Source organism: Coregonus lavaretus (assembly GCF_964263955.1).
Source record: "Coregonus lavaretus genome assembly, chromosome: 5".
Classification (NCBI taxonomy): Eukaryota; Metazoa; Chordata; class Actinopteri; order Salmoniformes; family Salmonidae; genus Coregonus; species Coregonus lavaretus.
The window spans coordinates 55,133,461-55,160,874 of record NC_139992.1 but is presented as its reverse complement, the minus strand read 5'-3'; the positions used below and the strand labels follow the sequence as shown (position 1 = coordinate 55,160,874).

General features: G+C 40.0%; 1 protein-coding gene across 1 annotated transcript in view; it reads right to left on the bottom strand.

The window, feature by feature from the left end:
- Positions 1-27,414, bottom strand: part of LOC311129310 (regulator of nonsense transcripts 3A-like) — a gene marked incomplete at both ends in the record, with an annotated part of 47,848 nt that overhangs the window by 5,395 nt on the left and 15,039 nt on the right. The window contains 2 exons of the mRNA XM_084161590.1: positions 11,216-11,298; positions 22,439-22,545. Coding sequence (XP_084017716.1) covers positions 11,216-11,298; positions 22,439-22,545 — 190 coding nt within the window. The remainder of the gene's footprint in view (positions 1-11,215; positions 11,299-22,438; positions 22,546-27,414) is intronic.

The window sequence follows — 27,414 nt, the reverse complement described above, 5'->3', positions numbered from 1 at the left end:
TTACTAATATTGCATGAACTAATAGCAGTAATGAATGGCCAGCTTAGTAGACTGGTATCTGGAAAAACAGTCACCATTAAGAGTAAATCAGAGCTTCATTTACCTCGAAGAGAGAGACAGGAAATAACAAAATTATTACAAACAAATCCGCATTTAGAACAAGTCTCTTGTAAATTAATGTAAATCAGACAATTTATCAGTATGGACAGATTAAAATTATATGAATGTGTATGATAGGTTGATATAAGTTTGGATAATAAGCTTTGATATAACATTATATTGTGGTTTCGTACATCAATGCCTATCATATAATATCAAAGAGGGGTATGGAGAGCGTGAGGTTATTTTAGAGAGTAGTGGAAAAGTCTGTATTTTCTGGGACAGGCAGGGCAGTGTCCTGGAAATTACAGTCTGTTTTGTTTTGGTTCCGATGGGAGTATGTTTGTAGAAGTTGATTTGTGTCGATTGAGAATAGTTAAAAACAAAAGTATTCTTTGATGTGAGTACCTAGAAGTTTCTAACGTTCTATATGGAGTTTGTGACGATGTGGAAATAGGATGAAGTTTATATGAGTAATCGATTACTAGAGAAGTGAGAAAATTAGAGTACTATGTACAGTATGTATTAACATGCTCACCCAAACGTAGACGTACATCATGGTTGGGAAATAATGAATACGGGTTTTCTAAGTTCGTACCGTTGTTAGATCCTTTGATAGAGATAAGGTTTAAGAAATTAACTGCCCATAAGGAGTGGAATTTATAGACGTAACTTATAATATTGTACAAAGCAAATTTAGGGTTTCCATTAAACTAATTATCATTGCGGAGCTAAGTTGGTGAAGTGAAGGAACTTCATTTTGTATCAGATGGTAAGACGACAAATAGTGTAATTGAGCTATGTGCAGGATACCTTTGTCATTTCAATGTCAGAGTAAAATCTGGGTTTCGGAGTGTAACTCTACTGTTGGTATGTGTTGCTTAGATGGATACTACAAAGTATTTGGTTTGGTGATGAAGAATGGAAGGTTTGTAGCGTGCTTGGTTCAAATGGAAAGACTCACTTATTTAACAGGAATAGCGAGACGATTTCGTGGTAGTCATTTTTTTGCGTTGCCTACGGGTTTGCTAGATTAGACGATTGAGAATGGTGGCGTAATGTCTATCAATGAATTGGATATTGATATTATGGATATAAATTCAATATATGCTTCTCAACTACAGCAAGTTTTTGGTTTATTGCTTGTAGCCTACTTAGAAAGGACAGTTACCTAGATCTGCTGTATTCTAATAATGGCCGATTGGTGGTTTCAGAAGAGCTGTGGCTAAGAAACAAACACTAGGGATAATGAAGCAGTGTTGGAAAGAAGCAGAGTATGAAAGATAACATTGACTGAGGAATATAGCAAATTTTGGGTTGAGGTGACTACAGAAGTATTACTGACACAATCTCGTAAAAGATCAACTGAAGCAAACATAAAGCTACTACAGCAATTTAGGATTGTGAAAGGTGTTAAGTTCGTTTTTAAACCCTACGATAGAGGTAAATGCAGAATGCTTTTTGAGAATGGTTTTTATTTGTTGTCTGGAGAATTTCTAGGTGTTAGCCACGGGCTCGCTGAACTCGAGCGGACTGTAAGGGACATAATGGGTTACATTTGGTGTAGTGGGATTTCTGGTTGCTGCGAAAAAGGAGGAAGTCAAAAGGGGGGTGAATGTTACCAGTGTGAAAGGGCTAGCTAGTTAGTTGTGCGAACAAGTAGCGTTTAGAGTGGTGACGTAACTTGCTCTGTGACCTGGAAGTAGTTGTCGCGGATTTTGTGGAGCGATGGATAACGGTGCTTCAAGGGTAACTGTTGTCGATGTGTGCAGAGGGTCCCTAGTTCAAGCCCAGGTAGGGATGGAAGCAAAACTGTTACATTGATGCTGTTGACCTGAATCACTGGTTTAATTGATAAGATTATACGAAAGAGATTGTCTTACTAACCCATGGCGGATAGTATAACATAGTAATTAAAGTTACATCTCTGTGAATAGATGTTTTGTTTGTTTTGACTATAACTTCACAATAATTTGTCATCTGTTAAAGTACCGTTAGATGGAAAGACAGCGGTAGAGGATAATAGAGATTGTAGAGGGTTTTCTGTGTTAAATATGAAAGTAGGTTAATTGGGTGATGAGAAATGTTGAATTGGATTGTTTGAATAGACTGGTATTAAAATAATTATTTATAGTTATGTGAATGAAAATATGTTATTAGGTAGTAGTGGTTTGTGGATAGAATTTACTAATGCCATGATTTAGTAAATGGGTGAAAGAGAGTCGTGCTGGTTGTGCTATATCGGGATATAAAGGAAGCAGAGGGTAAGGTGGAGCACATATCTAGATAATTGAATATAGAACGTTCTTTGACTATTTTTAATTATTAAATTCTATAGTGAGTTATGCAGACAGTTCATTCATTCTAAAAACAATAATCTGTTTCTGGTGCGTTGAACAATGGGAGATCGTTTTTACTATTAGGCTGATGGAGTAGTAAGCCTTTTTTGTATGTTCTGAAGTTATTAAACAATAGGTTGTTATTTTAAAACATCAATGCAACAAGTGGAGATCATTACATTACCAGAAAGGGGTTATAGGTTTATATTAGAAGGTGTAGTGAACTTAATGAAACATGGTATTATCTGATGTGTTTTGAGTGGGATTTTTTTTATATATGTTAAAGGGAAAGTAGGAGATGGTCTCAAACAACTTTTTAATAGACGCTTGGAATATCATTGATTCCTTACGCGGAGTAATTGATTATAGTGGCGAATGAATGAAATATGACATTTAGAGGGGTGACAGGAACAATACAGTGGGGAAAAAAAGTATTTAGTCAGCCACCAATTGTGCAAGTTCTCCCACTTAAAAAGATGAGAGAGGCCTGTAATTTTCATCATAGGTACACGTCAACTATGACAGACAAAATGAGGAAAAAAAATCCTGAAAATCACATTGTAGGATTTTTTATGAATTTATTAGCAAATTATGGTGGAAAATAAGTATTTGGTCAATAACAAAAGTTGCTCAATACTTTGTTATATACCCTTTGTTGGCAATGACACAGGTCAAACGTTTTCTGTAAGTCTTCATAAGGTTTTCACACACTGTTGCTGGTATTTTGGCCCATTCCTCCATGCAGATCTCCTCTAGAGCAGTGATGTTTTGGGGCTGTCGCTGGGCAACACGGACTTTCAACTCCCTCCAAAGATGTTCTATGGGGTTGAGATCTGGAGACTGGCTAGGCCACTCCAGGACCTTGAAATGCTTCTTACGAAGCCACTCCTTTGTTGCCCGGGCGGTGTGTTTGGGATCATTGTCACAGCCCCAAAGCATGATGTTTCCACCCCCATGCTTCACAGTAGGTATGGTGTTCTTTGGATGCAACTCAGCATTCTTTGTCTTCCAAACACGACGAGTTGAGTTTTTACCAAAAAGTTCCATTCTCCCAATCCTCTTCTGGATGATCGAAATGCACTCTAGCAAACTTCGGGCCTGGACATGTACTGGCTTAAGCAGGGGGACACGTCTTGCACTGCAGGATTTGAGTCCCTGGCGGCGTAGTGTGTTACTGATGGTAGGCTTTGTTACTTTGGTCCCAGCTCTCTGCAGGTCATTCACTAGGTCCCCCCGTGTGGTTCTGGGATTTTTGCTCACCGTTCTTGTGATCATTTTGACCCCACGGGGTGAGATCTTGCGTGGAGCCCCAGATCGAGGGAGATTATCAGTGGTCTTGTATGTCTTCCATTTCCTAATAATTGCTCCCACAGTTGATTTCTTCAAACCAAGCTGCTTACCTATTGCAGATTCAGTCTTCCCAGCCTGGTGCAGGTCTACAATTTTGTTTCTGGTGTCCTTTGACAGCTCTTTGGTCTTGGCCATAGAGGAGTTTGGAGTGTGACTGTTTGAGGTTGTGGACAGGTGTCTTTTATACTGATAACAAGTTCAAACAGGTGCCATTAATACAGGTAACGAGTGGAGGACAGAGGAGCCTCTTAAAGAAAAAGTTACAGGTCTGTGAGAGCCAGAAATCTTGCTTGTTTGTAGGTGACCAAATACTTATTTTCCACCATAATTTGCAAATAAATTCATTAAAAATCCTACAATGTGATTTTCTGGAGAAAAAAAATCTCAATTTGTCTGTCATAGTTGACGTGTACCTATGATGAAAATTACAGGCCTCTCTCATCTTTTTAAGTGGGAGAACTTGCACAATTGGTGGCTGACTAAATCCTTTTTTCCCCACTGTATAAGGGGAAACAGATTTTTCCTATGTTGTTGATCAAGTAACGATACTAGGATCATTTGATATGGGATCAAAAGGAGCAGATTTAGGGGTTGAATAATCATTGTGAGCATTACAGAGGATGAAGTCTAAAGGGTAATCAAGTAAAAATACTCATTGTAAACTCAGAGAAACTTGAGTGGTTTTTATCTTTTGAGAGAATTTAGGTAATCTTCTTCTGGAGTAGTTATGAGGAATTAGATTGATACAAATGATTATTGATGTGAGCTAGGACAGTGTATATCTGTATCATGTTTAGTGTGTAATTACCATTTTTGGATTGCTGATTATAACTGAATGTTAACGAAATATATACTTTCTCTTCCAGGAGAATGGGGATTTCCTTATCTCTCATTGGAATGTTTCCCAAGTCTGTGGGCTGGGGGGAGCAGTTAGTAAAATTTGGCAGTCTTATAATTAGGTCATAAGAGGGAGCTACCAAATTAAATAAGGCCTGGCCATTTTTGTTTGGTTTTTTCCAATAGGGTTTTTCAAATAACCACACACAACCCACCTAATACAATGGTTATATAGGGTTGTTATTTTGATTTTAGGGGGTTTTAACGGCTCAAAGATGATACGTCTTAAAGGAGCACACACATGGCGCTTTATGAATATTTCTTTTTTTTTGAGTGAGTTTTGGGTAAACACGCAATTTCTTTTGAGAAGAAATGTAATGAGGACTTACTGTACACTTCGGAAAAAAAATGTATGAAATGTTTTGACTGTTGGTAATGATTAGTCTACTATAAAATGGAACACTTCTTTGAAGGATTTCAATGACCTCTGAAATCTGTCTTGACTTTCTAGTGTGAATTGATCACCCACACTGGAAATCATAGAGGCATGGGATGAGGAATTTAAGGTAATTTATTATACTGGGTTGAGGGTAATTTATAATACTGATAATTCTGAAGAAGTTTATAATTTGGCAATAGTCATATATATGATTCGGACCATAATAAGGTCAGAGTGAGAGCTAGTCTGGAATGAGAGATACCTGTCGCTAGTCAATTTTACTATTCTTGAGTTACTTTATGGCATACAATTAAGTTAAGGTATTATCAAATGTTGTCATTTTAATGTCATTTATTATTTTGGTTTAACAAACAATGTAGTTGTTTTGTTTTTAAACGCATGAATCACGATGTGAGTCATGTGTCCAAAGGGGGGAAGTACTGATCGCATGAGGATTTTTGGTAAATATGCAAATTGTAGTAAGAATATGAGCAGTAGTAATTCATGTGTTATGGGTTAAATTACATTTTCTTAGGTGAAAGTGTATTTGTGGTATAAGGCGGGATGTAGAGGTGGCCTGTCTATGAAATGAGTGGACTGCAACAAGCTGCAAAATTGTGCACTTCCTAATCTCAAGGCTTCTCCTGACTGATAAGAAGACAGGGTAATGTAGCATACTGTGTCTCACCTAACAAAGTTCTGAAGACTTTCTTCCAAAGGGTGAAGGCTTCTCTGCCAGACCTAACAGGAGAATCTGGGCATTGTATGCACCTTGGAGGCTTTGTGGATATAAAGGATTACAGAAGTCAGAGATGGACAAAACATAGGTAGGGAGGGCAGTGCTAGGTGTTGCTGGCTACCTCGATGGAGGGGAAAGTAGCAGAGACAGATTCCTAGATCTATGCGTCCCACTGTAGGAGTGTTTAAATCCAGAGGAGGAAGATGGCATCGCCACTGCGGAGCATTGTTTTTGTGTCTGTGTCTGTGTATTTTTGCAGCAGAGACTCTCAACTTCCCTATTGGTAAGATGCAAGAAGGACACACTCCACAGAGCGATGTTGATAAATGGAGAATTATTCTGGCTGATCCAGAGACCATAGTGACGGAAGAAGATTCAGAGATAAAAGGATACATCGTCACCCAGTCTACACCAACGGATGTATGGATAGAGGGGAGATCGACCTGGTATCATTTTAACCACTGCAACAGTGTACTACAAGGAAACGACGATCTAGAAATGAGGGAGCTGAGGATGATGTGCTGGCCAGAATACAAGGGCTATGGGAATGCTACTGATGAGCTACGTGTTCTGGCCGATTCCCTCGGTGGAGGGACAGACCTACAGACCTCCAAGATCTTCAAGATCTTCCAGAATTTCAATAATCACTTATCTGTATTTGGAGGGTTTACCTAATAGAAAATGGGGAGTATATTAGAAGTTGGTATTAAGAATAATTGGTAAAACATAATAATTTGTCATATAGTCAATGCTTATATGGATTTCTTGGATTAGAAATTAAATCAATTAAACTGTTATGTTTTGTCTTCTAGTGAGGTAAATACAGATGGTGTCTTGATGCATAGCAGGGATAATTTGGCCTAGAATGGTGTGAACGTAAATAAAATAAACAACCTCTGACCCGGCTGAAGATGAGTATCAGAGGCGTTGAAGACGTTCCTGTAATGTACCACTTCTACATGCAACCGGTCTACAACAGCCAATCGAAGCTATCAACGGATTTTCTCTCATGTTTTTATCTCGAGGGAGTGGCACAGGAGTCCACCATTGAGAGAGAATGGAGAAAGATATGTTCATCAGAATGGCCATCAGAATGAGGAAGGTATTGGGAATTTAAATAAAGCTATGGGAAATATTAGAGACATACAGGAAGGTATGAAGAGTACGAATAGAGATGTATCAGTCAATATTAATGCAAGGAGGGAAAGTACTAATTCTTCATCTATATCATCATATTCCAGTTTAGAGTCCATTGATCATGTTGATTGAGGAATGGGGAATGTTAAGTTGGAACTGTATAACGTGGAATTTAAGGTTTAAATGATTGAAGATGTGGAAACAAGACTAAGTCAATCGATCAGATAGCGGCCCAAGTGACCAGAGAAAAGCTTGAGGTTCCTCTGAATGAACATGGATGAAGACGACTGATGTTATTTTTATTGAGATATATTCATCTGACTATATTATAATCTCCATGTAATTTAGAAAGTGTCATGTATCACTGTATTTGTGTGGATGATGTCATGATGTTAAGAATGTATTTATATGTATGTGTTTCTTGGTAGCATGTCTAAGAGGATGGGTATATATGAAAATTATGTATACAGGGGGGTCATTTAAAAAAACAGGGATAGTCTATGAGGGATTTTTCCTTATATATCAGTAAGGTTTTGACTACATAGATTTTTTTTGCATGAATATATTGTAGTTAATAATGTATCGATATTTTACTCAGACTGACTACATAAAGGTTTTAGAGGTTTGATTGTGCATGAGATAGATGACTGAGAATTGATACCTTTGTTGATTAAATATATTGAACATCTGGTTGGATTCAGGTATAGGAGAGAGGGGGATGAATTCTCAGTTATCTAGCATAGTTTAGACTCTAATAATTTACAGTGAGGGAAAAAAGTATTTGATCCCCTGCTGATTTTGTACATTTGCCCACTGACAAAGAAATGATCAGTCTATAATTTTAATGGTAGGTTTATTTGAACAGTGAGAGACAGAATAACAAAATAATCTAGAAAAATGCATGTCAAAAATGTTATAAATTGGTTTGCATTTTAATGAGGGAAATAAGTATTTGACCCCCGCTCAATCAGAAAGATTTCTGGCTCCCAGGTGTCTTTTATACAGGTAACGAGCTGAGATTAGGAGCACACTCTTAAAGGGAGTGCTCCTAATCTAAGCTTGTTACCTGTATAAAAGACACCTGTCCACAGAAGCAATCAATCAATCAGATTCCAAACTCTCCACCATGGCAAAGACCAAAGAGCTCTCCAAGGATGTCAGGGACAAGATTGTAGACCTACACAAGGCTGGAATGGACTACAAGACCATCGCCAAGCAGCTTGGTGAGAAGGTGACAACGGTTGGTGTGATTATTCGCAAATGGAAGAAACACAAAATAACTGTCAATCTCCCTCGGCCTGGGGCTCCATGCAAGAATCTCACCTCGTGGAGTTGCAATGATCATGAGAACGGTGAGGAATCAGCCCAGAACTACACAGGAGGATCAAGGCAGCTGGGACCATAGTCACCAAGAAAACAATTGGTAACACACTACGCCGTGAAGGACTGTAATCCTGCAGTGCCCTCAAGGTCCCCCTGCTCAAGGAAGCACATATACAGGGCCATCTGAAGTTTGCCAATGAACATCTGAATGATTCAGAGGAGAACTGGGTGAAAGTGTTGTGGTCAGATGAGACCAAAATTGAGCTCTTTGGCATCAACTCAACTCGTCGTGTTTGGAGGAGGAGGAATGCTGCCTATGACCCCAAGAACACCATCCCCACCATCAAACATGGAGGTGGAAACATTATGCTTTGGGGGGGGGGGGGGGGGGGGGTTTCTGCTAAGGGGACAGGACAACTTCACTGCATCAAAAGGACGATGGACGGGCCATGTACCGTCAAATCTTGGGTGAGAACCTCCTTCCCTCAGCCAGGGCATTGAAAATGGGTCGTGGATGGGTATTCCAGCATGACAAGGACCCAAAACACACGGCCAAGGCAACAAAGGAGTGGCTCAAGAAGAAGCACATTAAGGTCCTGGAGTGGCCTAGCCAGTCTTCAGACCTTAATCCCATAGAAAATATGTGGAGGGAGCTGAAGGTTCGAGTTGCCAAACGTCAGCCTCGAAACCTTAATGACTTGGAGAAGATCTGCAAAGAGGAGTGGGACAAAATCCGTTCTGAGATGTGTGCAAACCTGGTGGCCAACTACAAGAAACGTCTGACCTCTGTGATTGCCAACAAGGGTTTTGCCACCAAGTACTAAGTCATGTTTTGCAGAGGGGTCAAATACTTATTTCCCTCATTAAAATGCAAATCAATTTATACCATTTTTGATATGCGTTTTTCTGGATTTTTTTGTTGTTATTCTGTCTCTCACTGTTCAAATAAACCTACCATTAGAATTATAGACTGATCATTTCTTCGTCAGTGGGCAAACGTACAAAATCAGCAGGGATCAAATACTTTTTTCCCCTCACTGTATATATATACACTACTGATTGGAGAACATTTTATTTTATATAAAGTTATATGTGAATTGTTGGGGTTAAGTAATGTTATATCTGAGTAATGTTGCTTACCACAATGAAAAAAAAAAGAAGGATTGTTATGATGTCTTTTCATAGTGTTGTGGAAACCAGGTTAAATTTAGTAGATAAGTGATTCTGGGTGCAGAACAGTCTGAATACCAAGGATTCCATTATGTCGAGGGAGCTTACTGAGGTTTATCTTCGAATGATTGTTGGACATGATATACTGACTTGGGGTACAAGGTAATAACATCAAAGAAGGGAGTGCCCACTGATGGTTAACAGATGTTGATGAAGAAACGTGTAACGGTGTCTGGTAGTTCAGATGACAAGAGGCAAAGCACGCGCCTTTTTTTTTTAGATGAACCCGGTACCGAATCTATTAATATTTGTATGAACTCTCCATCTGTTAAATATCTTCTTGCATCATCAATTACTTGATACCCGAGAAACTCATTATAACATTGAGTCAAAAAGAGGGAGGACGTCCATCAGTAACATTTTGTGTTTTTTAGTCACTTTGTTACCAAGGATGTAGTGGTAAAGAAAAAGGTGGGTAAAGATCAAGAGTAAAAGCTCGAGCTGACAGGCGGTAACGTTATTGTGAACGGCCACGCTAATGCTAAATAGGGTAATTTGATGTAATAGGTGCGTATCTCTATTCACAAAATAGAAAGGTATGTTATTGGCATTTATCTACGTTTATCCTTCACTACGTCCCGTATTGATATATTTTATGCAGTGGTAATGGATACGGAGTTTCTGTATCCCAATTTGCCCATGATAAAAATAGAGATATTTCTGCGCATTTTTACGTAGCTGAGTGCCCATGCTGCTGCCTAAGTAGCTGCTGTGCTCAGTGCTCTGCTGCCGCTTCCCACTCCTTGATCATATTGTACACAAAACTGTTCAAGCTATTGTATTCCCTCAGTAGGCTATTAAGCATAAGCGTGTTTTCCAACAAACGATAAAAAAAAAATGTTGGGGGCATTTGCATTACATTCCTCAGTAAGCATAAGAGTGATTTCATGTTCTTTTTGCAGGAGTGAAGTAGGCTACATGCAGCTATTTACATGTTTTACACGGAATAGGCCTACATTCTTGACATGTTCGTACAAACTTTGTTGTCAGTATTACAAACATAAACTAGACACAAACAGGCAGTCTAGCGATTTCATGTTCTTCTTAGCTGCCGAGTTACATGCAGCTATTTACCCTTGCCACGATATAGCAGCAAAAACATTAAGAACACCGTCCTAATAGTGTGTTGCGCACCTGGTTTCACCTTGTCAGCCTATGTCATTGAAAGAGCAGGTGTTCTTAATGTTTTGTACCCTCAGTGTACATGGCATAACTATGGCACCGGGCGATGAAAAACAAACTCGCCCATTGTCAGACTCTTTTTACCAGTCGGGATACACGCTCGGCTGCCTAGAACGTATGGCTGCCCAGAGGTGGAACGCAGCAAGACACAGACATGTAGTCTAATTAGCGATTGAATGTTATTTATTCATCATCATTGCAAACGTTGGCTAAGCTGCGCAGACGGCAGACAGGCAGTCAAGTAGTGTTCTTTTTTCCGGAACTACAAAGATTAGGCTACATCACCACACAAAACTGATTGCTTTTGTGGCAAAGTGTAGGGACTCCGTCCTGGTTGTGCAACTGCAATATCTGTTACAACAGAAAGATAGAGAAGGTTGTAGCCTTCACAATGTACAGTAAATGTTTTGGAATGTTTCTTCAAATCGCTGCCAGTCTGTGTCTGTCTGTCCCAACGTGTTTTGACAATGAATGCAGAAACAATCAGGCATCCAGGATGTATGTCTGGATAGTTTCTAAAGAGACGAGTCCAGCACCTACCTTCTTCAATGCTTCCAGCTTTGGCATCTTTCTTTTTGAGCTTCTTCTTCTTGACATAGAGACAGATCATCATTAGACAACACCTGACACACTGATCAAACCATTACCATGGCACCTAGGGCTGTAGAAGGAGAATCCTCGTCTCATGAAAGAAGATTAGAGCACACACAGAGAGAGAGAGAGAGAGAGAGAGAGAGAGAGAGAGAGAGAGAGAGAGAGAGAGAGAGAGACAGAGAGACAGAGAGAGAGAGAGAGAGAGACAAACAAACAAAAAGAGAATGACTTGACACATTGGAAAGAACAAACAAAAAAACAGAGCAAACTAGAATGCTATTTGGCCCTAAACAGAGAGTACACAGTGGCAGAATACCTGACCACTGTGACTGACCAAAACTTAAGGAAAGCTTTGACTATGTACAGACTCAGTGAGCATAGCCTTGCTTTTGAGAAGGGCCGCCGTAGGCAGACCTGGCTCTCAAGAGAAGACAGGCTATGTGCACACTGCCCACAAAATGAGGTGGAAACTGAGCTGCACTTCCTAACCTCCTGCCAAATGTATGACCATATTAAAGACGCATATTTCCCTCAGATTACAGCGATCCACAAAGAATTCGAAAAAAAAAAACAATTTTGATAAACTCCCTTATCTACTGGGTGAAAAACCACAGTGTGCCATCACAGCTGCAAGATTTGTGACCTGTTGCCGCAAGAAAAGGGTAACCAGTAAAGAACAAACACAATTGTCCAGAAAATCACATTGTATGATTTGTAAGTAATTCATTTGCATTTTATTGCATGACATAAGTATTTGATACATCAGAAAAGCAGAACTTAATATTTGGTACATAAACCTTTGTTTGCAATTACAGAGATCATATGTTTGCTGTAGGTCTTGACCAGGTTTGCACACACTGCAGCAGGGATTTTGGCCCACTCCTCCATACACACCTTCTCCAGATCCTTCAGGTTTCAGGGCTGTCGCTGGGCAATATGGACTTTCAGCTCCCTCCAAAGATTTTCTATTGGGTTCAGGTCTGGAGACTGGCTAGGCCATTCCAGGACCTTGAGATGCTTCTTACGGAGCCACTCCTTAGTTGCCCTGGCTGTGTGTTTCGGGTCATTGTCATGCTGGAAGACCCAGCCACGACCCATCTTCAATGCTCTTACTGAGGGAAGGAAGTTGTTGGCCAAGAACTCGCGATACATGGCCCCATCCATGCTCCCCTCAATACGGTGCAGTCATCCTGTCCCCTTTGCAGAAAAGCATCCCCAAAAAAGTATGTTTCCACCTCCATGCTTCACGGTTGGGATGGTGTTCTTGGGGTTGTACTCATCCTTCTTCTTCCTCCAAACACGGCGAGTGGAGTTTAGACCAAAAAGCTCTATTTTTGTCTTATCAGACCACATGACCTTCTCCCATTCCTCCTCTGGATCATCCAGATGGTCATTGGCAAACTTCAGACGGGCCTGGACATGCGCTGGCTTGAGCAGGGGGACCTTGCGTGCGCTGCAGGATTTTAATCCATGACGGCGTAGTGTGTTACTAATGGTTTTCTTTGAGACTGTGGTCCCAGCTCTCTTCAGGTCATTGACCAGGTCCTGTCGTGTAGTTCTGGGCTGATCCCTCACCTTCCTCATGATCATAGATGCCCCACGAGGTGAGATCTTGCATGGAGCCCTAGACCGAGGGTGATTGACCGTCATCTTGAACTTCTTCCATTTTCTAATAATTGCGCCAACAGTTGTTGCCTTCTCACCAAGCTGTTTGCCTATTGTCCTGTAGCCCATCCCAGCCTTGTGCAGGTCTACAATTTTATCCCTGATGTCCTTACACAGCTCTCTGGTATTGGCCATTGTGGAGAGGTTGGAGTCTGTTTGATTGAGTGTGTGGACAGGTGTCTTTTATACAGGTAACGAGTTCAAACAGATGCAGTTAACACATGAGTGGAGAACAGGAGGGCTTCTTAAAGAAAAACTAACAGGTCTGTGAGAGACGGAATTCTTACTGGTTGGTAGGTGATCAAATACTTATGTCATGCAATAAAATGCAAATTAATTACTTAAAAATCATACAATGTGATTGTCTGGATTTTTGTTTTAGATTCCGTCTCTTTCAGTTGAAGTGTACCTATGATACAAATTACAGACCTCTACATGCTTTGTAAGTAGGAAAACCTGCAAAATCGGCAGTGTATCAAATACTTGTTCTCCCCACTGTATATACAGTGAGGGAAAAAAAGTATTTGATCCCTTGCTGATTTTGTACGTTTGCCCACTGACAAAGACATGATCAGTCTATAATTTTAATGGTAGGTTTATTTGAACAGTGAGAGACAGAATAACAACAAAATAATCCAGAAAAACGCATATCAAAAATCTTATAAATTGATTTGCATTTTAATGAGGGAAATAAGTATTTGACCCCTCTGCAAAACATGACTTAGTACTTGGTGGCAAAACCCTTGTTGGCAATCACAGAGGTCAGACGTTTCTTTCACCGCATCAAAGGGACGATGGACAGGGCCATGTACCGTCAAATCTTGGGTGAGAACCTCCTTCCCTCAGCCAGGGCATTGAAAATGGGTCGTGGATGGGTATTCCAGCATGACAGTGACACAAAACACACGGCCAAGGCAACAAAGGAGTGGCTCAAGAAGAAGCACATTAAGGTCCTGGAGTGGCCTAGCCAGTCTCCAGACCTTAATCCCATAGAAAATCTGTGGAGGGAGCTGAAGGTTCGAGTTGCCAAACGTCAGGCTCGAAACCTTAATGACTTGGAGAAGATCTGCAAAGAGGAGTGGGACAAAATCCCTCCTGAGATGTGTGCAAACCTGGTGGCCAACTACAAGAAACGTCTGACCTCTGTGATTGCCAACAAGGGTTTTGCCACCAAGTACTAAGTCATGTTTTGTAGAGGGGTCAAATACTTATTTCCCTCATTAAAATGCAAATCAATTTATAACATTTTTGACATGCATTTTTCTGGATTTTTTTGTTGATATTCTGTCTCTCATTGTTCAAATAAACCTACCATTAAAATTATAGACTGATCATGTCTTTGTCAGTGGGCAAACGTACAAAATCAGCAGGGGATCAAATACTTTTTTCCCCTCACTGTACATACACATACATATCCTAAAAAAAAAAAATATTCCGCTTTATTATTTCCAACCCCGCCACCCTTTCCTTACTTGGAGTAAACTAGTGAACAACAATGCTTAGGCCTCTACTTCCATCTTATACTTACTATCTACATTTTATGGATTGAGTCAATTTTACAATAATTATATTTGTTTGTTTTTTCTCCTGAACTTCTTCTACTCTCAACCTCTCCGATCATTTTCATGATGTCCATCCGGTTTGCTTCTATATGCCATATCTTTCTAACTGTGCTCCTTCACAAAAGCTCCCAAACTACAAACTATATACTTATTATGGACACAGTATGCTTACATTATTAGTTATCTTGTTATTATTTGTTGTTAGTTGTTATTAGTCCCATCCTTCAATTCCATTCAACACCTCCCATCTATCTCTTAACACCATCCATATAGGATTTCTATTTGCCATATATATTTCAACTATACTGTGATGTTTTACAAAAGTTCTAAACCTTTCTATTCTCATTGTTTCCACAGATTGTGAATTGAAAATAAACATTTTTGCTAAAAGTATTATTATATTATTGATCGATTTTCAGATCACCCAGTAATGCTATCTGCAAGGTTAGCTCCAGGTAAATATTGCAATCCTTTAGCCATTCCTGAACCTGTGTCCAAAAACAAGCTACAAATGGACAGTACCAAAACAAATTATCTAATGATTCTGTTTCTTCGCAGCAAAATCCGGAGAGCTGGGAAGATTGTATCCCTCATATAAATAACATTCTATTGGTAGCAAGAATTTTATATAATAATTTAAAGTGAAAGATTCTAAGTTTTGAATCCGGTGTCATTTTGCGTATCAGTTCATAAACACTATGCCATGGGATCGGTACGTCAAAAATCTCTTCCCAACTATTTTGCAATCTATATGGGACGGCTGTCAATCCTTTGGTCATTAAATGAAACTGATATACTTTTTTATTTATCACAGTTTTTCTTAACCAATTATGTTCTTTAATGCATGGCCGACAGACAAGTTCCTTACTTTCTCCCCCTTCCACTTTCCTCTTCCATTTTTGCGGTAAGGCTGCAATTATTTGGTTGTAATTTTGGGTAGAGCAGACATTTCCATATGTTTTTGTTAGCTGCATGTGCGACATAACTCCATCAGTCCTACCGATGATATCATTTACGAAGATTATACCTTTTTTAAACATTTTGTGAAAAAAAAACAAGTTTTTTTGTCAATTAGTATATTTGAGTTTAACCACAATATTTGTTGCATTATTTGTTCTGTTTCTGGAGGATTAAATTGAAATTGCAACCAACTTTCTATGGCTTGTTTTAGAAATAGTGATATTTGGGAGATTATTTCCTTTTCAAATAACTGAAAGTGAGTGGTTGTAATCGAATAAAGGGGAAAAGGCCATTCTTGAACATTGGGTGAGACAATCTTACTAATTTGCTAGAGAACCAGTTCGGATGTAAGTATAACTTTTGTATGACTGAAGCTTTTAGTGATAGGTCTAATGCTTTAATATTTAATAATTTCTGTCCTCTGAATTCATATTCATTATATAAATAGGCCCGTTTAATTTTGTCTGGCTTGCCGTTCCAAATAAAATGGAATATTTTTTTCTCATATAATTTAAAAAACTGTTCGCTAGGCATAGGCAAGACCATAAGCAAATAGGTAAACTGGGATAATACTAAAGAGTTAATCAGGGTGATTTTTCCACAAATTGACATGTATTTACCTTTCCATGGTAGCAAGATCTTATCTATTTTTGCTAACTTTCTATTGAAATTTATTGAAGTGAGATCATTTATTTCTTTTGGGATATGTATTCCGAGTATATCCACATCACCATCAGACCATTTTATTTGTAAACTACATGGTAATGTAAAAGTTTAATTTTATAGTGATCCAATATGTAATATAGTCATTTGTCATAATTTGGTTGTAATCCAGAGAGGTTAGAAAATGTATCTAGATCCTCTATGAGGCTGTGGAGGGATTCTAGTTGTGGATTTAAAATTAAACATGAATCATCAGCGTACAATGACACCTTTGTTTTAAGCCCTGGATTTCTAATCCCCTGATATTATGGTTGGATCTGATTTTAATAGCTAACATTTCGATGGCCACAATAAATAGATATGCCGATAGTGGACAACCTTGTTTCACTCCTCTTGACAGTTTAAAACTTTCTGAGAAATAGCCATTATTTACTATTTGACACCTAGGGTTACTATACATGATTGACCCATTTTATAAGAGATTCTCCAAAATTGAAATGCTCCAAGCATTTATATATAAACCCCAATCGTACTTTATCAAATTCGCTTTTCGATGTCTGCTATGAATAGCAGGCCTGTTTTCCCAGATTTTCCATAGTGTTCTATTGTTTCCAATACTTGCCTTATATTATCTACAATGTATCTTCCATGTAAAAAAACTGTCTGATTAGAATGAATAATATCCGACAATACCTTTTTAATTCTATGCGCTATACATTTTGCTAGAATTTTTGCATCACAACACTGAAGTGTAAGGGGCCTCCAATTTTTTTAATGGACTGGATCTTTATATTTTCCACTTGTATCCTGTTTCAGTAATAATGAGATCAGACCTTCTTCTTGAGTGTCTGATAATCTACCATTTACATAGGAGTGGATAAAACATGCTAATAACGGTCCTCTTAGTATATCAAAAAAAGGTTTGGTATACCTCAACTGGTATGCCATCCATCCCTGGAGTTTTCCCCGACTTAAAGTCTTTAATTGCATCCAGAAGTTCCTCCTCTGTAATTTCACCTTCACATGAGTCTTTCTGTATGGCTGCTAATTTTACATTAACAATAGAAAAATAATCTCTACAATTAGCTTCAGGTAGATGAGATGGAGGCGACTGAAATGAAAACATATGCTTAAAGTACTTTGTTTCCTCCTTCAAAATATAATTTGGTGAATCATGGGTGACTCCGTCAATTGTAACCAGTTTCATAAAATTATTTTTGGTAGCATTCCTGTGTTGAAGATTAAAAAATAATTTGGTGCATTTTTCCCCATATTCCATCCAGTTTTCTTTATTTTTATAATATATTACACTTGATCTTTCTTGAATAAGTTTCTCAATTTCTTTTTGTTTATCCTCTAATTTATTCTGAGCCTCTATGTTACAGTTTTTATTGCCATCTATCTGTTCTGTTAGACTTTCTATTTCCTTTGTTAGTATAAACTCTTTTGACCTAAATTGCTTTTGTTTTCGAGATGAGTACTGAATTGCATGGCCTCTAAAGGCACATTTAAAGGTGTACCATACAATAAGGGGATTTGCTGTACCTATGTTATGTCGGAAAAAGTCAGTTATGAATTCCTTTGTCCTAGTTAAAAATAAATTATCATCCAATAGGCTTTGATTAAATTTCCAATATCCTCGCCCACGTGGAAATTCAGTAAGAGTAATGTATATGCCAATTATATGATGGTCCGACCGCATTCTGTCCCCTATCAACACTTTTTAACTTTTGGTGACAACGAGAATGAGATAAGAAAGAAGTCAAGACGACTAGCTTGATTGAGTCTCCGCCATGTATATCTCACTAGATCAGGATATTTAAGCCTCCATATATCTACTAGTTCTAATGTATCCATGACATTCACGATTTCCTTAAGAGCATGTGGGTGATTGTTTATGTTGTGATTACCTTTACGGTCCATTGAGCTATTTAAAACAGTATTATAATACCCCACCATAATAATATTGTCTTGAATTGCTTGCAGGGTTGATAATTTATTATATATATTGTCAAAGAAGTGTGGATCATCATTATTTGGTCCGTAAAGGTTAATGAGCCATATCTGTTTATGGTCCAATAACATATTTAAAATAATCCATCTACCTTGTGTATCTATTTGGACAATTTGCACATTCGGATCGAAATTACTATTAATTAATATTATCACCCCTTTTGAATTTCTATGCCCATGGGAGAAGTATATTTCGCCCCCCATTCCTTTTTCCATGCAACTTCATCTAGAATTGTTGAATGAGTTTCCTGTAAAAAATAGATATTATATTCCTTCTCTTTGAGCCATGTAAATATTGTTCTTCTTTTGTTATTATCAGCTAAGTCATTACAATTATAACTGGCTATACTTATATCACCATACACCATAATGAGATACAAGTTAAGTCTATTTATCATTATATATGTTTGTAAATTTACCAATAAAAAATACCGTAATGATTGAGTGTCCATATAGCTGTACCTTGGTATTTGCATTGCTACTAAGTAACCCTTCAATTGTTCTCCACTAATTCCCCCGCTAAAGCCCCTCCCCATCCCAACTTGAGCCGTCATCCCAGTGATCGGCATCCCACCCACGTCCCTCCGGATCCCTAGGGCCCCGAGAGGCCAGGACCCATCCATCGAAAACAGCACACAGTGCCACACACAAAAAAAAGCAGATTAACCGCCAAAATCATTTCCAACTAGCCGGTGCCCCCGCACATTGACTCTGCACCGGTACCCCCCTGTATATGTAGCCTCCCTACTGTCTTTTTTTCTCAACACTTTTTTGTTGTTTTATTCTACTTTTTTTATTAAAAATAAATGCAATGTTGGTTAAGGGCTGTAAGTAAGCATTTCACTGTAATATCTGCACCTGTTGTATTCGGCGCATGTGGCCAATAAAATTTGATTTGATTTCATTTCATTTGATATATACAGTGCTATGAAAAAGTATTTACCTCCTTTCTAATTTTCTCTACTTTTGCATATTTGTGATACTGAATGTTATCAGATCTTCAACCAAAACCTAATATTAGATAAGGGGAACATAAGTGAACAAATAACACAACAATTACATATTTATTTCATAACCAAAGTTATGCAACACCCAATTCCCCTGTGTGAAAAAGTAATTGCCCCCTTACACTCAATAACTGGTTGAGCCACCTTTAGCTGCAATGACTCCAACCAAATGCTTCCTGTAGTTGTTGATCAGTCTCTCACGTCGCTGTGGAGGAATTTTGGCCCACTCTTCCATGCAGAACTGCTTTAACTCAGTGATGTGTGAGTTTTCAAGCATGAACTGCTCATTTCAAGTCCTGCCACATCATCTCAATTGGGATTAGGTCTGGACTTTGACTAGGCCATTCCAAAACTTCCAATTTGTTGCTTTTTAGCAATTTTCATGTAGACTTGATTGTGTGTTTTGGATCATTGTCTTGCTGCATGACCCAGCTGCGCTTCAGCTTCAGCTCACAGACGGATGGTCTGACATTCTCCTGTAGAATTATCTGATACAGAGCAAAATTCATGGTTCCTTCTATTAAGGCAAGTCGTCCAGGTCCTGAGGCAGCAAAGCATCCCCAAACCATCACACCACCACCACCATGCTTGACCTTTGGTATGATGTTCGTACTGTAGAATGCAGTGTTTGGATCCACCCTCTTCACCTGAGACACAAACACTCTGGTCCCCCGTTGTAACCATTTTTCCCAAGCATCTCCGTGCAGTCAGACCTTTGATTATTTTGTGCCACCTGGGCCACAATGATAAACCCCCTCTCTGATTGTCCGAGTGTGACCCCCTCCCCATGGGTTACTGCAGCCAGTGTTGCCAGCACTGCCACTACCTGGGTGGGGGTACCCCACCGGAATCCCCACTGTTTTGGTTTAGATAAAGACCTTTGTTCAGTAACCACATCTTTAATATAAATGGCTATACCTCCCCCTTACTTTGTCGGTCACATCGATAAACATTATAACCATCCAAGCCTATAGACTGATTTAGAACAGATTTCTTAAGCCAGGTCTCGGACAGAACTAAGACATCTGGGTCAGCAGTGTGAACCCAGACTTTTATGATGTCCATTTTCGGCATCAGACTCCTCACATTAATATGCATCAGTCCCAACCCTGATCTAGTTATAAAATAATTTGGAGTCGGAGTCCATAGCCAACGGGCCTGGGTTTGGGTGATGTTTCCTGACACCAAAAGCAGAAGAATAATAAAACACCTTGATTTGTTGCTTCCTAAAATCTCTCTGCACTTAGATGATTTAAAATAATCCAAACTACAATCATCTGATACAACAAACACAATTTTTAGCCAAACCAAACCCTGTAGATGAGAAAGTTTTATGAGCATGTCACAGTAGGAGTCAAATGGTAACACAATCAGATCCCTCTGAAAGATCAAAACTGCTATACCATCAGTCAAAGTAGGGTTTAGCGGTATCTCTGGGGTAAGGAGATTAGATTGTTTTTGATAACTGAGACTATGCAATGAGCCATAACCCATGTAGGCAGCAATTAAAACCATTTGCACAAAAATACCCATTTTAACCACTGAATCCAACAATTAACTAAAACAAAAAATACTTAAAATATGCTGAGTCAGTCTTTTGAAAACATAAATGACCTAAAAATGTGCCCGAGTGTTGTTGCCTTAGTTAGAATGCAAGCGTGTTCAACAGCCGCTGCAGGAATGTGCGGACAGGGATTTCACACAGTGTGTGGATCTGGCCAATGCGCCCAGTCGCCTTGCAGTAGGCTACCGCACAGTGAGGCAGCAGCGGGCCCAGTAGACCATCCAATCACCGGTGGTGAGTCCAACCGGCGGGGATATCCTGGGCTATGAAGCCCAGCGCATCTAGACGTTATGTCACAGCGCAGATACCGACCTCCGGCTTCCACCACACAGCACAGCAAGGCAGGAGAGGAGTCAGAGGACTCGGGTAGATTGACGGAACACAGATGAAAAACCTGACCGTCGGGGAGTATCCAAGGCTAATCGACCCAACGTGTCTAGACAGCCAGTCACAGCACAGATGTATCCTCTCTCGGCTTTCAGGGAGGGCACCACACCGGCACTATCTCCTTGTATAGAACCCAGCAGATGTCACTGCTTGGTTTACTATTGATTTTAACGCTTTGATTGCTTTGATCCTGTAGGATTTTAGATTTAGCTTATTGTTTAATGACAACTCTAGCAGCCTATAACGGTTTGGCTAAGTAATAAAAACTTGTAACACTTGAAACCAACAAACAGTGTGACACAACACGCTCAGCTAAACAACCCTGCCGCCATCTTTAAATCAAATTTTACTGCTTGCATGAGTTACTTGATGTGGAATAGAGTTCCATGTAGTCATGGCCCTATGTAATACTGTGCGCCTCCCATAGTCTGTTCTGGACTTGGGGATTGTGAAGAGACCTCTGGTGGCATGTCTTATGGGGTATGCATGGGTGTCCGAGCTGTGTGCCAGTAGTTCAAACAGACAACTCGGTGCATTCAACATGTCAATACCTCTCACAAATACAAGTAATGATGAAGTCAATCTCTCCTCCACTTTGAGCCAGGACATGCATATTATTAATGTTAGCGCTCTGTGTACATCCAAGGGCCAGCCGTGCTGCCCTGTTCTGAGCCAATTGCAAAGTCCCTCTTTGTGGCACCTGACCACATGACTGAACAGTAGTCCAGGCGCGACAAAACTAGGGCCTGTAAGACCTGCCTTGTTGATAGTGCTGTTAAGAATGCAGAGCAGCACTTTATTATGGACAGACTTCTCCCCATCCTAGCTACTGTTGTATCAATATGTTTTGACCATGACTATTTACAATCCAGGGTTACTCCAAGCAGTTTAGTCTCCTCAACTTGCTCAATAAACACATTATTCATTACAATATTTAGTTGAGGTTTAGGGTTTAGAGAATGATTTGTCCCAAATACAATGCTTTTAGTATTTGAAATATTTAGGACTAACTTATTCCTTGCCACCCATTCTGAAACTAACTGCAGCTCTTTGTTAAGTGTTGCAGTCATTTCAGTTGCTGTGGTAGCTGACGTGTATAGTGTTGAGTCATCTGCATACATAGACACACTAGCTTTACTCAAAGCCAGTGGCATGTCATTAGTAAAGACTGAAAAAAGTAAGGGGCCTAGACAACTGCCCTGGGGAATTCTTGATTCTACCTGGATTATGTTGGAGAGGCTTCCATTAAAGAACACCCTCTGTGTGGGGGCCTTGAGGAAAGAAATGGGCCGGTGTGGGGTCCCAGTCTGCGCCTGGCAGGCACTCTGTCATTTCATTAAATGTTCACCTTTGATCAGCAGGGAAAAACTCAAAGTAGTCATAGGATGGAAGAGGACTGAGCTGTTCTTCCAGCAGGTACTTGGACAGGTTGGGTGGAAGTCGCCTTATTACTACCTGGAACCGAGAAGGACATACATGCACAAACACAGAATAGTGGGTTGAAATTACACTAGAATTGGCAAGACACCAAAGACATTCAATGTCATGCGCAAAGTTGGAATGTCTTCTTTATTATAGCCCAAAGGCTATAGCGATAGCGATATTAAGTTGTGTCATCTTACCGTCCAAATGCATTGTATGCAGCCGGCAATACATTCATATTCCCTCGTGGATCGTTCGTACTTAAAAATAAATACCAATTTAGGCTGCATAGGCTTCGATTTCCTCCTTAACTTTATTTAATGGCGATAAGCCGGAATAAAACAGGGGAAATATGTGCACTTTCCTTATGAAACACCATTTTCTACCACCATGATAGAGTGGCTAAATACTAATCCCGGGTGTTGTGTATCGCGATCAGACAATCAGATTAAAACTATAAGAACAGGGATTCCGTTTCTTTTACGCCTGCTGCGCTGCTTTAGCAGCATCGCATTAATGTAAACCAAGTCTGTACTCATGGCAGACCTGGTTGTAGCTAGATATGTTTAGATTAGATGTATTTGCAGAGTACAGCGATGTTCTTAATCTACGAGCTCCAACAGTGCAGGCCAAAAAGAGAAGTGTATGAAACAATAATTAAAAATAAAAATATTAGTATATACATATTTACAACAGTCTTACAGTTTTTATAATGCTCCTATAATCAAAATCAAATCAAATTTTATTGGTCCATTACACATATTTAACAGATGTTATTGCGGGTGTAGCAACATGCTTGTGTTCCTAGCTCCAACAGTGCAGTAGTATCTAACAATTCACAACAATACACACAAATCTAAAAGTAAAAGAATGGAATTAAGAAATGCATAAATATTAGGAGTGGCATTGACTAAAATACAGTAGAATAGAAGACAGTCTATACATATGAGATGAGTAAAGCAGTATGTAAACATTATTAAAGTGACTAGTGTTCCACGTCTGCGTGATGGAAGCAGGGAGAAGAGGTAATGTTGCCTACCTTCACCACCTGTTTGAGTCGTGTCTGGGACAATTTTAGCATTTTAGCTAATCCTAACCCTTTTCCTAATCTTAACCCAATTCTCCTAACCTGCCATGTTAATTCTCCTAATATGCAGCGTTAATTCTCCTCACCTGCTATGAAAAGTCACTTCTCAGGGTGGGTCTTCCAGTTTTGACTAGCAGACCCACCCTGAGAACAGTCTTGGTTCCCACTAAAGCGATACAGCGCTGCGTCAGAGAGGAAGATCCGAAGCGAGAGGGATAACTGGACCCAAAATCTGTCTTCTTCAGCAGGTGGCGTTCTTTCTTTTTTCTTTACTCACAAAGCGAGGAATTTTTGTATGGAGGTCAATGAGTGCGTGTTGAATTTGGTTAACAAAAAATGTAATGGCCAAAATGCTAACCTTATGCCTAACCCTAACCTTAAATTAAAACCAAAAAGCAATTTTATGTTATCATGAATTTTTACAACATAGCCAATTTTGACTTTGTGTCTGTGGTTGAGGTCTTCATGGGAAGAGGAAGATGATTTGCAACCTGTGAGAGCGTGTCTTGAACAATGCAAATCTCTGACAACATACTTCAAGCATTCGGGTTACAGCTGCATCTCCCCTGCTCCCTGAAGCAGGAGTGTGAAACAAGGTGGAACACTAAACTGGCAATGGTGGAGTTTGTACGGCACTCTTTTGAGGAGGTACAACAAATTCTGCTGGCCAGGGGAGAAATTCAAAAGATAAGCAACATCACCATAGACTTGCTCCAGATGTTAGTTTGTTTTCTGTCACCTTTCAAACAAGCAAGTGATGAGCAGAGCGGATCAAATTATCCCACCATCAACCTGCTGGCACTGTAGAAATCCACGCTCATTACACACTGTGAGATCAACCCCGCCGACCTGAGACCCCTTGAAATCCTCAAGTACAGGTGCAAACGCATACTGAATGACCGCATTGTCCTGGACCTGCACGCAAATCTGGGAGTGATGCGGTCACCGAAGTTTAAACAGCTCAGAATGTTCACCAGAGAGGAGAGGGAGGAGATCTATCAAAGTGCTCGGGATGAGGTGGCCAGCTTTCCCTGTGAGCCTGCCCCCCAGGTGAAGAGGCACAGACTGGCACAGCCCAAGCTGCAGAAGAAACAGGAGGAAGCCCAGCGGAGCCCTCCTTCAGCCAGTGGGAGGACGTGGAGGACATGACCTTGGAGAGAGAGGATAAGGTGGACGCATACTTGAAACATAAATCGACTATGCCGGATGACAGAGACATTTTAGCATTATGGAAACAATGGAAAAAACGTCCCAATGATGGCCAGATTGGCACGGAAGATTCTGTGTGTTCCAGCATTGCGTGTGAGCTGTGAGTCTGCTTTCAGCATCTCTGGACGAGCCCTGAAGACCAGACGCACCTCCCTTGGGACAGCAAGTGTCAATGCATTGCTTTTCCTGAACAGCAACCTCGAATAAGGTAAGAAATGTAATTGTAGCTTAGGCCTAAATAATTGTATTCATATCTATTGAAGTAAACACGTTTTATTCTTTAAACAAGACAGTATTTTCTTGTTTAGAAACCATTGCATCCATATCATAAACTTTATATTAAAAAACATGAACTAGTAGGCTATTTCTGTTGTGTCGCCTCTTCTCACATTAGATGGCACCAGCAGAAACGCAACAACACTTCGACCCCAGCACAGACATGCAGCCTAGGAGGGGTAGAGTCCACTCAAGTCTCACTGTTTTCAGCGAGTTGCGTAGATTAGCCTACTTGGTCTTTTTGTACTTTTCTGATATAACATACAGTGCATTCGGAAAGTATTCACGCCCGTTCCCGTTTTCCACATTTTGTTACGTTACAGGCTTATTCTAAAATGGACTAATCATCAATCTACACACAGTACCCCTTAATTACAAAGCGAAAACAGGTTTTTAGAAGTTTTAGCAAACAGAAATACCTTATTTACATAAGTATTCAGACCCTTTGCTATGAGACTCGAAATTGAGCTCGGGTGCATCCTGTTTCCATTGATCATCCTTGAGAGGTTTCTACAACTTGGAGTCCACCTGTGGTAAATTAAATTGATTGGACATGATTTGGAAAGGCACACACCTGTCTATATAAGGTCCCACAGTTGACAGTGCATGTCAGAGCAAAAACCAAGTCATGAGGTCGAAGGAATTGCCTGTAGAGCTCCGAGACAGGATTGTGTTGAAGCACAGATCTGGGGAAGGGTACCAAGAAATGTCTGCAGCATTGAAGGTCCCCAGGAACACAGTGGCCTCCATCATTATTAAATGGAAGAAGTTTAGAAACACCAAGACTCTTCCTAGAGCTGGCTGCCCGGCCAAACTGAGCAATCAGGGGAGAAGGGCCTTGGTCAGGGAGGTGAACAAGAACCTGATGGTCACTCTGACAGAGCTTCAGAGTTCCTCTGTGGTGATGGGAGAACCTTCCAGAAGGACAACCATCTCTGCAGCACTCCACCAATCAGGCCTTTATGGTAGAGTGGCCAGACGGAAGCCACTCCTCAGTAAAAGGCAAATGACAGCCCATTTGGTGTTTGCCAAAAGGCACCTAAAGGACTCTCAGACCATGAGAAACAAGATTCTCTGGTCTGATGAAACCAAGATTTAACTCTTTGGCCTGAATGCCAAGCGTCACATCTGGAGGAAACCTGGCACCATCCCTACGGTGAAGCACGGTGGTGGCAGCATCATGCTGTGGGGATGTTTTTCTGTGGCAGGGACTGCGAGACTAGTCAGGATCGAGGGAAAGATGAACGGAACAAAATACAAAGAGATCCTTGATGAAAACCTGCTCCAGAGCGCTCAGGACCTCAGACTGGGGCGAAGGTTCACCTTCCAACATGACAACGACCCTAAGCACACAGCCAGGACAACACAGGAATGGCTTCGGGACAGGTTTCTGAATGTCCTTGAGTGGTCGAGCCAGAGCCCGGACTTGAACCCAATCGAACATTTCTTGTGAGACCTGAAAATAGCTGTGCAGTGACGCTCCCCATCCAACCTGACAGAGCTTGCGAGGATCTGCAGAGAAGAATGGGAGAAACTCTAAATACAGGTGTGCCAAGCTTGTAGCGTCATACCCAAGAAGAATCTAGGCTGTAATCGCTGCCAAAGGTGCTTCAACAAAGTACTGAGTAAAGGGTCTGAATACATTTTAGTCATTTAGCAGACACTCTTATCCAGAGCGACTCCAGAGCGACTTAGTGAGTGCATACATTTTTATTTTTTTCATACTGGCCCCCCGTGGGAATCGAACCCACAACCCTGGTGTTGCAAGCGCCATGCTCTATCAACTGAGCTACACAGGGCCTGTGAATACTTATGTAAATGTGATATTTCCTTTTTGTATTTTATTGTTATTTACAAAAACATCTAAAAACGTGTTTTGGGGGTATTGTGTGTAGATTGATGAAAATCGATTTTATCAATTTTAGAATAAGGCTATAACATAACAAAATGTGGAAAAAGTCAAGGGGTCTGAATACTTTCCGAATGCACTGTATAAATTAAAAGTTTCCCCATACGATAAGAGGGTATTTCAGCCACCAAGGCCAAACAAATGTTTACAGTGCTTGCAACATTTGCAGTGCAATTGTCTAAGTGTAATATATTTATTTTTCGTTTTGTTTTATCATTATTATTATTGTATATAATTATTCTTATTGTAGGCCTATTTATTTGTTCTATATATTAAAAGTTCCCCCCTACGTTAAGAGGGTATTTCAGCCAATAAGGCCTACCACAAGTTTACACACTTTACTGACGGTCTTTGTAAAACTGGACAGCAAGTTTCTAACTGTAATTTTTGTATTTTTGTTTTGTTTTATCATTATTATTGT